This window comes from Salmo salar, chromosome 09 (assembly GCF_965601325.2).
Source record: "Salmo salar chromosome 09, fSalSal1, whole genome shotgun sequence".
In the NCBI taxonomy this organism is placed as follows: domain Eukaryota; kingdom Metazoa; phylum Chordata; class Actinopteri; order Salmoniformes; family Salmonidae; genus Salmo; species Salmo salar.
Window position 1 is genome coordinate 62,801,008 of NC_138299.1, and position 15,283 is coordinate 62,816,290.

The 15,283-nt window shown below is 43.7% G+C and overlaps 1 protein-coding gene across 1 annotated transcript; it reads right to left on the reverse strand.

Moving 5' to 3' along the window:
• Nucleotides 1-5,580: 5,580 nt before the first annotated feature.
• nkap (NFKB activating protein) lies at nucleotides 5,581-15,283 on the reverse strand. Its single transcript, XM_014211799.3, has 8 exons — nucleotides 14,768-15,283; nucleotides 9,104-9,184; nucleotides 8,922-8,986; nucleotides 8,622-8,717; nucleotides 8,486-8,522; nucleotides 6,646-6,831; nucleotides 6,294-6,443; nucleotides 5,581-6,185 (listed from the first exon to the last, which is right to left on the reverse strand). The coding sequence occupies exons 1-8, from the start codon at nucleotides 15,130-15,132 to the stop codon at nucleotides 6,011-6,013; spliced, it is 1,155 nt and encodes a 384-aa protein (XP_014067274.1). The 5' UTR covers nucleotides 15,133-15,283; the 3' UTR covers nucleotides 5,581-6,010.

Genomic DNA, 15,283 nt, shown 5'->3' on the forward strand with positions numbered 1-15,283 from the left:
AATTATGTCTGATTGCTGGAGTGTGCCCCAGCTATCCATAAATAAACAAAAAACAAGAAAATAGTGCTGTCTGGTTGCCTTTGATAGTTAAATATATTTAAAACCAAATACTTTTAGTCTTTTAATCAAGTAGTATTTTACTGGGTGACTTTCACTTTTACTTGAGTCATTTTCTATTAAGGTATCTTTACTTTTACTCAAGTATGACAATTGAGTACTTTTTCCACCACTGTATAAATCATTTTTATGGTGAAAAAAATTGCTTCGCCAAAACTTGAAACTTACGCGACACATGATAAGACTACAAACTACTGTACAGTTGAAGTCGGAAGTTTACATACACTTAGGTTGGAGTCATTAAAACTCATTTTTCAACCACTCCACAAATTTCTTGTTAACAAACTATAGTTTTGAAGATGCTGGAGGAAACAGGTACAAAAGTATCGACATCCACAGTAAAACGTGTCCTATATCGACATAACCTGAAAGGCTGCTCAACAAGGAAGAAGCCGCTGCTCCAAAACTGCCATAAAAAAGCCAGACTACGGTTTGCAAATGCACATGGGGACAAATATCATACTTTTTGGAGAAATGTCCTCTGGTCTGATGAAACAAAAGTAGAACTGTTTGGCCATAATGACCGTCATTATGTTTGGAGGAAAAAGGGGGAGGCTTGCAAGCCGAAGAACACCATCCCAACCGTGAAGGACGGGGGTGGCAGCATCATGTTGTGGGGGTGCTTTGCTGCAGGAGGGACTGGTGCACTTCACAAAATAGATGGCATCATGAGGATGGAAAATTATGTGGATATATTGAAGCAACATCTCAAGACATCAGTCAGGAAGTTAAAGCTTGGTCGCAAATGGGTCTTCCAAATGGACATGACCTCAAGCATACTTCTAAAGTTGTGGCAAATGGCTTAAGTCCAACAAAGTCAAGGTATTGGAGTGACCATCACAAAGCCCTGACCTCAATCCTATAGAAAATTTGTGGACAGAACTGAAAAAGTGTGTGCGAGCAAGGAGGCCTTCAAACCTGACTCAGTTACACCAGCTCTGTCAGAAGGAATGGGCCAAAATTCACCCAACTTCTTGTGGGAAGGTTGTTGAAGGCTACCTGAAACGTTTGACCCAAGTTAAACAATTTAAAGGCAATGCTACCAAATACTAATTGAGTGTATGTAAACTTCTGACCCACTGGGAATGTGATGAAAGAAATAAAAGCTGAAATAAATCATTCTCTCTACTATTATTCTGACATTTCACATTCTTAAAATAAAGTGGTGATCCTAACTGACCTAAGACAGGGTATTTTTACTAGGATTAAATGTCAGGAATTGTGAAAAACTGAGTTTAAATGTATTTGGCTAAGGTGTGTGTAAACTTCCAACTTCAACTGTATCTAGCTAGCTAATGTTGGCTAACTTACTGTAGTTTTGTTGTTTACACCTGGTTAGCATAACAGCTAAACTAAACTCAAAATCGATTAGACTTGACTTACTAGTGATGAAATGATCGTAGCAGACCCTTTACTGACAGCTGTCTGGGTTCAGGTTGATGGGCGAAAAGGTTTCTTTGCTTTTCTGACAGGTCTTGAGTCTTATCTTATTGGTATCACCAATGGTGTTTCATGATTGTGGGTAATCTATAAACATATTTTTTACTGTTGTCTTTCCTACCTTGTTAAAGCAGCCAAATACGCTACAGAAAATGACCATGGTGATGAATCAACTCGTTTTAGGCACTGTTACCCCCAAGCCATAAGACTCTTGAACACTTAACCAAATGGCTACCCGGACTATTTGCATTGGCCCCACCCCACCCCTAATTTTTACGCTGCTGCTCTTCTGTTGATTATCCATGCATAGTCACTTTACCTCTACCTACATGTACATATGACCTTAATTACCTCGACTAACCAGTGCCCCTCACATTGACTCTGTACCGGAACCCCCTGTATATAGCCCCTCTACTGTTATTTTATTGTTGCTCCTTAATTATTTTATATTTCTTTATTTTCTTTCTTAAAACTGCATTGTTGGTTAAGGGCTTGTAAGTAAGCATTTCACTGTAAGGTCTACTACACCTGTTGTATTCGGCGCATATAACAAATACAAATTGATTTTATTTGTTATCATGCAGTTTCGGGTAGCCACTCGGCTGTTGTTGTCAGAAGAATTCATGCCAACATGGCCAGGAGGTGTTGTACGTCAACTGCATGCCCTCTATATTGTTGCACCCCCTCTTCCCCTCCGAATAGCCTCAATTCGTCGGGGAATGGACTCTACAAGTTGTCGAAAGCGTTCCACAGGGATGCTGGCCCATGTTGACCCCAATGCTTCCCACAGTTGTGTCTAGTTGGCTGGATGTCTATTGGGTGGTGGACCATTCTTAATACACACGGGAAACTGTTGAGTGTGCAAAATCCAGAAGGGTTGTAGTTCTTGACACAAACCGTTGTGCCTGACTCCTACTACCATACCCCGTTCAAAGACACTTACATACATATTTTGTCTTGCCCATTCAACCTCTGAATGGCACACATACACAATCCATGTCTCAATTGTCTCAAGGCTGTCCCTTCATTTACACTGATTGAAGTAGATTTAACAGGTGATATCAATAAGGGATCATAGCTTTCACCTTGATTCACCTGGTCAGTCTATGTCATGGAAAGAGCAGGAGTTCCTAATGTTTTGTACACTCAGTGTATGTGTGTTTCACACTATGTTGAGGTAGAAATCAGAGTATAATGCTTGTATGGATGTCAACCTCAACTCACATTCATGTCATCGTCACCAATCAACTGCATTACAGTTAAAAATGACTTTGTTACTACCACCACCAATTTCTGTATGCTAGCTATGCTAACCAGCTTATACGAACGGGAGTTAGCATTTAGCAGTCACTTATTCTAAACCTGAAAAGGGACAACTTTTAAATGTTATGCTACGAAAAGAGCTAAATATATCCAAATCGGACTTAAGTAACCACATTGTGGCCCTGCTACAATACATAAATCATGACGGCTTTGAGGAATATCCACTTTGTAACATCAGATTTGTTGAATGTGCGCCAATCTGGTCAATGGAACGGTCTGTGTTCCATTGACTCCATTACCGCATCCATTGTTTCAGAGATCTTGTTATAATTTATCATAAAAATCTTACAACTGTCAGGAAGAAAGAAATTCAAAAGTAAAGTGCTAAGTGAATCCACTGAGACTGAGGGCAGACTTTATCCTGAAATCAAACAAGGAAATCAAATCAGACCTTCTGTTCTACACTGACCATCCAAATGCTTGGCACACAGACCTCCACAAGGCCAACAATGAAATCAAAATAGCTGGAAAATTATGCTTTTAATGCAGTGATGCTTTTAATCATAATTTTTATCTCGGCAGGCTTTTATTTGAGAGAAACTGTGGTTTAATAGACCTGGTCAATCAATCAACTGCTCTTCCCTCTGGTAGCCTCTCGCTGACTCGGGAGTTAACCCGTCAACTTCTAGTGAATCTTTGTTTTCATTTCAACAGTTTACTACCTGTGATGTGCTAGATGCCTTCACTGGGGCTGATATTCTAGATCCATATATCTGGCACTATCCCCAAGGGTGGGAAGGTGGCCCATATACTCCCCCTTCCCAAGGTGGTGACCCTTGTGACCTAAATCGTTATCTCCCTATTTGTAAACTTTCTTGCCGAGCTAAAATATTAGAAACCTTGATTCATTCTCAGGTAAGACCTTTCTTATCTTATTTATTCTAAATGTACATCAGTCGGGTTTTAGACCAGGTCACAGCACTATCTCTGCTGCATCCCTAATTAGAAATGATGTGCTTAACTGTATGGATAAAAAGCAACATAGTGCTGCCCTCCCCCTTCATTGACCTGTCAAAGGCCTTTGATACTGTTGATCACTCACTGCTAATTCAGAGGCATTTCTCAATTGGCCTAGACCAGGCTGCATGTAACTGCTTGACAGATAGAACTCAATGTGTATCTACTGATGGTGTTAAATCAGGTTTCCTGGATATTATGAAAGGTGTCGCGCAGGGGTCGATTCTGGGTCCTGTACTTTTTACTGTTTACATTAACAATATTGACTTGTCTGTAAAATAAATATAACCTGCACTTGTATGCCAATGATACTGTTGTGTATGCTATTGTCCCCACGGTTGACCAGGCTGTATCCTAACTACAATCTGCCTTCATTGTATTACATTAAAACTTTTTTGACCTGAAATGAGTATTGCATGCAGGTAAAACTAAGTATATGTTGTTCTCTAGAGCGCATAAAAATAACTGATGATTTAGAAATATGTACTTTGGATTGTGTACATATTGATTGTGTCCCTGCTTACAAATATCTGGGCATCTGGATTGTTTTTTGAGGAAAAGTATATTCATGAGTTAAGAAGCTGAGAATAAAAATGGGCTACTTCAACAGAAATAGGTCATGCCTCTCGCTAAATAGTAGAAAGTTGATTATTCAGTCGACGTTCCTATCTGTCCTAGGCTATGGCTGCCACTTCATTAAAGTCAGTTTTAGTACTCATCACTGCATGCTCTACCATAAAGTTGGTTGTCCCTCTTCGAAGTCACATAGGTTGATACATCGCTATGTTTTCATTCATAAAGCCCTTTTACAAAAAGTCCCGCTGTACCTATCATTACTAAACTTTAGACATGAGTTACCACACCCGGTCTCAGGGATGGCTCACTCTGGAAATTCCTTTGGTATCTGAGTTAGGTAAATCAGCTTTTAGTTATTGCACCTTATTTGTGGAACGATGTTCAAAATGTCCTTAAATCTGATGTTATGGTGCCTCTCTAGGGCAATTCAGAGAGCTGATTGAGGACCTTATTACTAATGAATGTGCTTGTTTTTTATGGCAATGTTTTTCTTTCTGCTTGCATTTTGTATTTATATTTTGATGTGTGTATTTTCTGTAATTTCTGTAATTCAAGGCTCATCTGTAAAAGAGACCATGGTCTCAGTATGACTCACAGGACAAATAAAAAATAAAATAAAACATCTAATTGTTAGAGATGAGGGTGTTATGCCTTGTGGTTTCCTTGAAATGCCATACCAACCGTGTCTTATGTACAGAAATGCACTTCTGTAGAAATATAGCAAAGCAAATTTGTTTAATAGGGTAAAACAATGAACTGGTCTCCTACCACCAGACATTTGAATGTTGTTTACAAGATGAATGGCTTGGTTTGGTTTTCAGTGCTAGGCCTTTGCCAGCAGTTGGGCTGCAGCTAACGAAACAGTAGGATCCTTAGACAAGAGAGGGTGGGAAGCTTGCATTTAAACAAACCCTCATTGCTATATTGACCCCATTTCCTTCCGCTTCCTAAAGCACATCGTGCCAAAGAATTACAATTCTTTGTATTGACTGAAGCCAGTGCCAGTTAAATAAATGCACATCTCTCTGGCATCAAGGTTTAGAATAATAAGAGGAAGGATTTTAAGTCAAGATAGATTAACCAATATCTAAAATGCATTTCCCAGAGACAACCAAACCTAATTTGAAACAACTAAATGTACCTATTAAATAAAGCATAAAACCCCACTATTTTTAAATGATTTATTAATCCTGAACACGTAACTTGTGATTTTACAGGCACTTTTCCAACATTAAAAGTTACATCAATAGGTAGAAGGTTCAGGGATGGATTGGATTTATGTTGGGATGCACAATATTGTAATAGTGTACAGAAACATTTTGTATTAGGCTAAGTATAGCTTCCTGGTCCATTCTTGTGTTTGCTTTGAAACAGGAAAACAAGCCCATTCCAATATTCATTTTCCGACAACTTTCTACATAAACAAAATAGTCCACTGTATCAGATGCTTAAAATATAGGCCTAATTCACAATACAAAGAGGGGAAAAAAATACATTATCAAATCATGAAACGATGGGAAACTAAACAACGAAAGATAATGTTGGTAAAAAATGGTCTCCGAAGCTGAAAGTTCTGAAAGGAGAGAAACAAAAGGGTTCATTTCTCCTCTTTGCCTTTAGTTTTCCTGTACACCATTTCTCTGAAGCTAGAGAGGATTTTGCTCTCCCTCTTTCGCCTTTCCTCCTGGTTGAAAGATGCCAGGGCTCTCTTTTCATCAGCACTGTAGATCTGGTTTTCCTTTCTCAGACGCACAGCCTCCATACGACGATGTCTGGGGGTTACAATATTGCAATGAGCGTTACAAAGCCGTCAACCAAATGTGTAAAATACGATGAAATATTTGAAATGCCAAAATGTAAACAGAAGAGTACTAATGTACCTGCTACCGCTCATCACAAACCCAGACATCTCAAAGGTTGCGATTTCGTTGCTGGTCAATCCAATTTCACCTCTTCTTGGGATACGCTTGCCTGCTTTCACATACTCTGCCATAGCGGCACCCTCACCTGGCAGCAGTGCATGACCAAAACTAGTGGGAAAAGGTATGTAAATGATTTGGCCATTCATTGATAATAAAAAATAAAGAATAAAGCTGCATTTTAAAAGCTGAATATAGTGTGGTAATATCCTGACCAAATGTGGAAGCCAGTCGTATATACCAAGCAACAGACTAAAACGGGTCATATTCTTGAATGTAAGAAAGATCCTTCTATGTAAAAATAGATACTCACTCGAGAGGCTTGTCGTCCTGGGACAGGTGAGTGAGTGGGGCCTCAGGGCCCACCATGTGTTCATCGATGCAGGTCCTTTCCACCCACAGATCCCCGTTGGCGTCCTCCTCCGACCCGTCGCTGCTGGAGTCGCTCGCTGACTGCTTGCGGTTCTTCTTCGCCTTCCTCTTCTTGGACTTCTTTGACCTGTGAGGAGAAGCCAAAACACGGTTGAGGAAAACACTTGTGTATAGGTATGGACAGCTGACTACAGTCGTGGCCAAAGGTTTTGAGAATGACACAAATATTAATTTCCACAAAGTTTGCTGCTTCAGTGTCTTTAGATATTTTTGTCAGATGTTACTATGGAATACTGAAGTATAATTACAAGCATTTCATAAGTGTCAAAGGCTTTTATTGACAATTACATGAAGTTGATGCAAAGAGTCAATATCTGCAGTGTTGACCCTTCTTTTTCAAGGCAATCCACCCTGGCATGCTGTCAATTAACTTCTGGGCCACAGCCTGACTGATGGCAGCCCATTCTTGCATAATCAATGCTTGGAGTTTGTCAGAATTTGTGGGTTTTTGTTTGTCCACCTGCCTCTTGAGGAATGACCACAAGTTCTCAATGGGATTAAGGTCTGGGGAGTTTCCTGGCCATGGACCCAAAATATTGATGTTTTGTTCCCCGAGTCACTTAGTTATCACTTTTGCCTTATGGCAAGGTGCTCCATCATGCTGGAAAAGGCATTGTTCGTCACCAAACTGTTCCTGGATGGTTGGGAGAAGTTGCTCTCGGTGGATATGTTGGTACCATTCTTTATTCATGGCTGTTCTTAGACAAAATTGTGAGTGAGCCCACTCCCTTGGCTGAGAAGCAACCCCACACATGAATGGTCTCAGGATGCTTTACTGTTGGCATGACACAGGACTGATGGTAGCGCTCACCTTGTCTTCTCCGGACAAGCTTTTTTCCGGATGCCCCAAACAATCGGAAAGGGGATTCATCAGAGAAAATTACTTTACCCCAGTCCTCAGCAGTCCAATCCTTGTACATTTTGCAGAATATCAGTCTGTCCCTGATGTTTTTCCTGGAGAGAAGTGGCTTCTTTGCTGCTCTTCTTGACAACAGGCCATCCTCCAAAAGTCTTCACCTCACTGTGCGTGCAGATGCACTCACACCTGCCTGCTGCCATTCCTGAGCAAGCTCTGTACTGGTGGTGCCCCGATCCCGCAGCTGAATCAACTTTGGGAGACGGTCCTGGCGCTTGCTGGACTTTCTTGGGCACCCTGAAGCCTTCTTCACAACATTTGAACTGCTCTCCTTGAAGTTCTTGGTGATCCAATAAATGGTTGATTTAGGTGCAATCTTACTGGCAGCAATATCCTTGCCTGTGAAGCCCTTTTTGTGCAAAGCAATGATGACGGCACGTGTTTCCTTGCAGGTAACCATGTTTGACAGAGGAAGAACAATGATTCCAAGCACCACCCTCCTTTTGAAGCTTCCAGTCTGTTATTCGAACTCAATCAGCATGACAGAGTGATCTCCAGCCTTGTCCTCGTCAACACTCACACCTGTGTTAACGAAAGAATCACTGACATGATGTCAGCTGGTCCTTTTGTGGCAGGGCTGAAATGCAGTGGAAATGTTTTTTGGGGGATTTAGTTCATTTGCATGGCAAAGAGGGACTTTGCAATTAATTGCAATTCATCTGATCACTCTTCATAACATTTTGGAGTATATGGAAATTGTCAACATACAAACTGAGGCAGCAGACTTTGAAAATTAATATTTGTGTCATTCTCAAAACTTTTGGCCACGACTGTAGAGGTAGAATGTAGATATGAGTGAACTTACTTTTTGCTCTTCTTTTTCTTCTTTTTCACTTCCTCGTCTGAAAGACAACTAAATTAGAGGGTGAAATAAACTTAGCTGGACAAGCAGCCTTTGTACTTGATTTTTTTTTTTTTTTTTAAGGTGAAACATTTCTCACCACCAGAGTCCGACTCTGACTCGCTGTCATTGGAGTGTTTCTTGTTCTTCTTCTTTTTGGATTTCTTCTTCTTCTTCTTTTTCTTCTTCTTATCATCTATGAATTATAGTGCACTTGTCTTGATCTCTCACCAATTCAAGGGTGTAATCAGAACATACATTTGACTTACTACGTAATATAGTATGCCCAGGTTACACTTTGTTCTTGACTAGTCAATGCATGTCATTCAGTCAGATGTAGGCTAACTGAGAACAGACTTTTATAGAAGGACTATTATAAAAGCTAATTCAGCATACTCACCGGATGAGCTTGAATCTGAGCTGCTGTTTTTCACATCCTCTTCAACTGGGGTATGTTCATCAGAGCTTATTGAAAAAGGACACAAAATGATCTAAATGTAGATAATTTGGTAGTTGGTGTGTATAGCCCAACTCTTTGAACTCTTGTACTTGATTAGTCAGATCAGATGCACAATTACTTACTCTGGTGCCATTACTCTTGGTGAATAGCCCCAGACTTCAGGTGATCCAAGTTCACCAATTCTCTCCCTCTCTTGTAGCCGCCTGGAATAGAATTCATATCATTAGACTAGCAGCACTGTAGAAACTAATACATTACAACGGAACGATTTGACTAGTGCAGTGTTAGCTAGCTACATAGTTGTCTTTGTCATAGTTTGATAATTGTGTAGTTTAGAGTAATTATCGAGGTTAGCTAGCCAGCTATTTTCGTCCCCCGCGACGCCATTTTTCCAAACCTAGCCAACTATTACCGACGAGCAGCATTGTAGAAACTAAATACATTACAAAGGAACGTCTTGATTAGTGCTATGTTAGCTAGCTACATAGTTGCTTTTGTATCATGATAAGGTGTAGTACTGAAACTATCGAGGTTACCTAGCCAGCTACACGTTCAAACAAAGTCAACAACGCAGCCACTGCTAGCTGGCCTACTTCACCAGCCAGCAGTACTGTATCATTTTCGTCATTTTCGTCAATAAGATTTTTGCAACGTAAGCTTAACTTTCTGAACATTCGAGTCGTGTAGTCCACTTGTCATTCCGATCTCCTTTGCATTAGCGTAGCCTCTTCTGTAGCCTGTCAACTATGTGTCTGTCTATCCCTGTTCTCTCCCCTCTGCACAGGCCATACAAACGCTTCACACCGCGTGGCCGCTGCCACTCTAACCTGGTGGTCCCAGCACGCACGACCCACGTGGAGTTCCAGGTCTCCGGCAGCCTCTGGAACTGCCGATCTGCGGCCAACAAGGCAGAGTTCATCTCAGCCTATGCTACCCTCCAGTCCCTCGACTTCTTGGCGCTGACGGAAACATGGATTACCACAGATAACACTGCTACTCCTACTGCTCTCTCCTCGTCTGCCCACGTGTTCTCGCATACCCCGAGAGAATCTGGCCAACGGGGTGGTGGCACTGGAATCCTCATCTCTCCCAAGTGGACATTCTCTCTTTCTCCCCTGACCCATCTGTCTATCTCCTCATTTGAATTCCATGCTGTCACAGTTACCAGCCCTTTCAAGCTTAACATCCTTATCATTTATCGCCCTCCAGGTTCCCTTGGAGAGTTCATCAATGAGCTTGACGCCTTGATAAGTTCCTTTCCTGAGGATGGCTCACCTCTCACAGTTCTGGGTGACTTTAACCTCCCCAAGTCTACCTTTGACTCATTCCTCTCTGCCTCCTTTCCACTCCTCTCCTCTTTTGACCTCACCCTCTCACCTTCCCCCCCTACTCACAAGGCAGGCAATACGCTTGACCTCATCTTTACTAGATGCTGTTCTCCCACTAATCTCATTGCAACTCCCCTCCAAGTCTCCGACCACTACCGTGTATCCTTTTCCCTCTCGCTCTCATCCAACACTTCTCACTCTGCCCCTACTCGGATGGTATTGCGCCGTCCCAACCTTCGCTCTCTCTCTCCCGCTACTCTCTCCTCTTCCATCCTATCATCTCTTCCCTCTGCTCAAACCTTCTCCAACCTATCTCCTGATTCTGCCTCCTCAACCTTCCTCTCCTCCCTTTCTGCATCCTTTGATTCTTTATGTCCCCTATCCTCCAGGCCGGCTCGGTCCTCCCCTCCTGCTCCGTGGCTCGACGACTCACTGCGAGCTCACAGAACAGGGCTCCGGGCAGCCGAGCGGAAATGGAGGAAAACTCGCCTCCCTGCGGACCTGGCATCCTTTCACTCCCTCCTCTCTACATTTTCCTCTTCTGTCTCTGCTGCTAAAACCAATTTCTACCACTCTAAATTCCAAGCATCTGCCTCTAACCCTATGAAGCTCTTTGCCACCTTCTCCTCCCTCCTGAATCCTCCTCCCCCTCCTCCCTCTCTGCGGATGACTTCGTCAACCATTTTGAAAAGAAGGTCGACGACATCCGATCCTCGTTTGCTAAGTCAAACGACACCGCTGGTCCTGCTCACATTGCCCTACCCTGTGCTTTGACCTCTTTCTCCCCTCTCTCTCCAGACGAAATCTCGCGTCTTGTGACGGCCGGCCGCCCAACAACCTGCCCACTTGACCCTATCCCCTCCTCTCTTCTCCAGACCATTTCCGGAGACCTTCTCCCTTACCTCACCTCGCTCATCAACTCATCCTTGACCGCTGGCTACGTCCCTTCCGTCTTCAAGAGAGCGAGAGTTGCACCCCTTCTGAAAAAACCTAAACTCGATCCCTCCGATATCAACAACTACAGACCAGTATCCCTTCTTTCTTTTCTCTCCAAAACTCTTGAACGTGCCGTCCTTGGCCAGCTCTCCTGCTATCTCTCTCAGAATGACCTTCTTGATCCAAATCAATCAGGTTTCAAGACTGGTCATTCAACTGAGACTGCTCTTCTCTGTGTCACGGAGGCTCTCCGCACTGCTAAAGCTAACTCTCTCTCCTCTACTCTCATCCTTCTAGACCTATCTGCTGCCTTTGATACTGTGAACCATCAGATCCTCCTCTCCACCCTCTCCGAGTTGGGCATCTCCGGCGCGGCCCACGCTTGGATTGCGTCCTACCTGACAGGTCGCTCCTACCAGGTGGCGTGGCGAGAATCTGTCTCCGCACCACGTGCTCTCACCACTGGTGTCCCCCAGGGCTCTGTTCTAGGCCCTCTCCTATTCTCGCTATACACCAAGTCTCTTGGCTCTGTCATATCCTCACATGGTCTCTCCTATCATTGCTATGCAGACGACACACAATTAATCTTCTCCTTTCCCCCTTCTGATAACCAGGTGGCGAATCGCATCTCTGCATGTCTGGCAGACATATCAGTGTGGATGACGGATCACCACCTCAAGCTGAACCTCGGCAAGACGGAGCTGCTCTTCCTCCCGGGGAAGGACTGCCCGTTCCATGATCTCGCCATCACGGTTGACAACTCCCTTGTGTCCTCCTCCCAGAGTGCTAAGAACCTTGGCGTGACCCTGGACAACACCCTGTCGTTCTCCACTAACATCAAGGCGGTGACCCGATCCTGTAGGTTCATGCTCTACAACATTCGCAGAGTACGACCCTGCCTCACACAGGAAGCGGCGTAGGTCCTAATCCAGGCTCTTGTCATCTCCCGTCTGGATTACTGCAACTCGCTGTTGGCTGGGCTCCCTGCCTGTGCCATTAAACCCCTACAACTCATCCAGAATGCCGCAGCCCGTCTGGTGTTCAACCTTCCCAAGTTCTCTCACGTCACCCCGCTCCTCCGCTCTCTCCACTGGCTTCCAGTTGAAGCTCGCATCCGCTACAAGACCATGGTGCTTGCCTACGGAGCTGTGAGGGGAACGGCACCTCCGTACCTTCAGGCTCTGATCAGGCCCTACACCCAAACAAGGGCACTGCGTTCAGCCACCTCTGGCCTGCTCGCCTCCCTACCTCTGAGGAAGCACAGTTCCCGCTCAGCCCAGTCAAAACTGTTCGCTGCTCTGGCACCCAAATGGTGGAACAAGCTCCCTCACGACGCCAGGACAGGGGAGTCAATCACCACATCCGGAGACACCTGAAACCCCACCTCTTTAAGGAATACCTAGGATAGGATAAAGTTATCCTTCTAACCCCCCCCCCCCCCCCCTAAAAGATTTAGATGCACTATTGTAAAGTGGTTGTTCCACTGGATATCATAAGGTGAATGCACCAATTTGTAAGTCACTCTGGATAAGAGCATCTGCTAAATGACTTAAATGTAAATGTAAAATATACAAGAAATACATTAAACCCTGTGACCAATTCTAGTCCTAGGCAGAGGAAGAGGCGAACCGAGAAGTTTTCACCGGCCAAAATCTGTCCACAAAAACAAGCCCACGAAGTGAGGAAATTTTGTATGGAGGTCGAATTTGGTCAACAAAAAATGTAATTGCTAATTTGCTGTGTGAGGCTTATTTAGTCTAATAGAAGGTTTGTAATGGTTAGGTTGTTACGAATGTACTGATATAAGTGGACTCATGTGGCACTTCGCAACTTACCCAAAAACAACTTTATATTCTAGTTCTGCCTGTTGTCAAAGAGATAGATAGGATTCATCATGGATATAACCTGCTTTAGCATGGACATTGCCATTGAGGGCTTCCACCATTTAAAGTAGTCAACTGGGTGGGGATTGCTCTGAGTTGGGTGCAATTAGCTAATGAAGAAGAAAATGCACTGCAAAGATGATTCCTCTCTCTGTATAGCCTGTTGTTCACACTATCTGCCCTCTCATTGGCTAGAACGGTCTCACCTGATCTCGCCTCCTGGGACTACGGTTTTGGTTCAGGAAAAAGATGGTGGAAGTGGATGTTGAGTTTGAGTCGAGCAAAGTTGGTAAAGACTAATGTTCTGAATGGACAACTGTAGTAGCGAAAACTGGAACAAAAAGGGAATTGTTTAAAATTGGAGTGGAGGATACGTGTATGAATGATAATGAATTGCTTGTTGTTGGGATGCGTTTGTTGAGTAAGGATGCATGCGGGAAACCCGTTTGAGGTGTTAAATGGTGAAGTATGCGCTGGGAAAAGTGGAGTCTGTCAGAGTGACCAGGAGTGGTCTTATTTCGATTAATTGCAGATTGCAGTGAGCCTCAAAAGAATCCAAACAACAGAAGTTGTGTTTTGAACTTCGGAGTAGAGCACCCATCAAAGGAGTCATCTCATGGGTGACGACAGATGTTCAGGTTGAACACCTGAAGAGAATTCCTGGTGTGGTTGGTGCCCGGCGTCTGACCCGCTGGGTGAATGGAGAAAAAGAAGGTCTGTCGCTCCTGTTGTTTTTTGATAAAGATGTGAAGCTTAGTTATGCGAGATACGCTGTAAGAGCTTTCGTCCCCAAACCATTGCAGTGTAAGAATTGTAAAGGATTTGGCCATGTTTCAAGTGTGTGCAAACAGAGTATATTGAAGAACGGTGTGTAGAATGACGACGGTATTGCAATTGTGGCGGGGGAATCATGTTCCTGAGTTCCTGGAGTGCCCTGAAAGGGTGAAGGAGATTGAGGTGGCAAAAGTTTGAGCAGTCAATCGAACCCTCCCAGGTTCCCCTTGAGCCTGTGTAGGTATCAGATCTGTTTCATTTTAACAGAAAAGTTTGATGTAGTTTATTGGTTGTTTTATTGTTTATTTTTGGGAATTCTGTTTCCATCCTGCACAGTAGGTGGCGGGATGCACATTAAATTGTGTGATCGCCAATATACCATAGAAAAAGATCTTGCCTCCTCCCATCATTGTTAGAATGGTCGCTCGAATAGCTTAAGAATGTCACTGTACCCTGCAATTACATCTGCGACCCTGTGCATGTGACTAATAAACTCATCTAATCGAATACTTTGTCAATATAATAGACAATCTTTGTCCCAGGCTAGATGCACAGGATGTGCAAGTTCCAATAGCGTGGACTCCACTTAGTCCAGAGTTAACACACCTGGATCAAATGATCAAGGCTGTGATTAGTTGAGTCAGGTGTATTGGCATCTTGGGCTGGAACAAAAGCCAACAATCTGCGGCCCAGGGGGGTCATCTCTGATTTGGCTCATTTTAAACAGGACTTAACAAACCCTTGAAACAATTTGTCGTTTGCTAGCTAGTGTGGGTCAAGCGTTGCATTTGCACGGATACTAGTTAACTGTGCACAAATATCTAAACAGCTGAGACACGGTTTTGTGCGCGCTAACTCCATTTACCTGGAGATGAAGGCGTCTTGTCTCTGGCGTTGAGCATCATCCCGTTCGTAGTAATCATTCCTGCCACCACCACCTCCGTATCTACCGGCGCTGCCACCGCGCTGATCGGACCAGCTGTGGTTACTGTACCTCTCTCGAGATCTAGAACGACTGCGGGGGTTTTCCGTACGAAACCTTTTGGCATTTCTCTCTCTCATTTCTCTTTCTCTCTCGGACATTCGGGGAGGTTTAAGCTCTTCTTCATATCTGGGGGCCTTGGGCATGGGCCCAAAGACTGGACTGGAGTCGCGAGATCGACTGCCGCTGCCAGATCGGCTCCGTCGTCGTCTTCTGGGGCCTCTCTGTTCTTGATCGGACAGAGGCATCGCTTTCGTTTTATGTCCACTAATACGAACAGCCTAAATTCTATATGTGGGTGAAGAATAAACAAGACGAGCTACCTAATCTACTGTTTAGGCCACACAGCGTTGTTTCTACGTGAGTTAAGAAACGGGAAATGATTGGGTCCGTGGGACT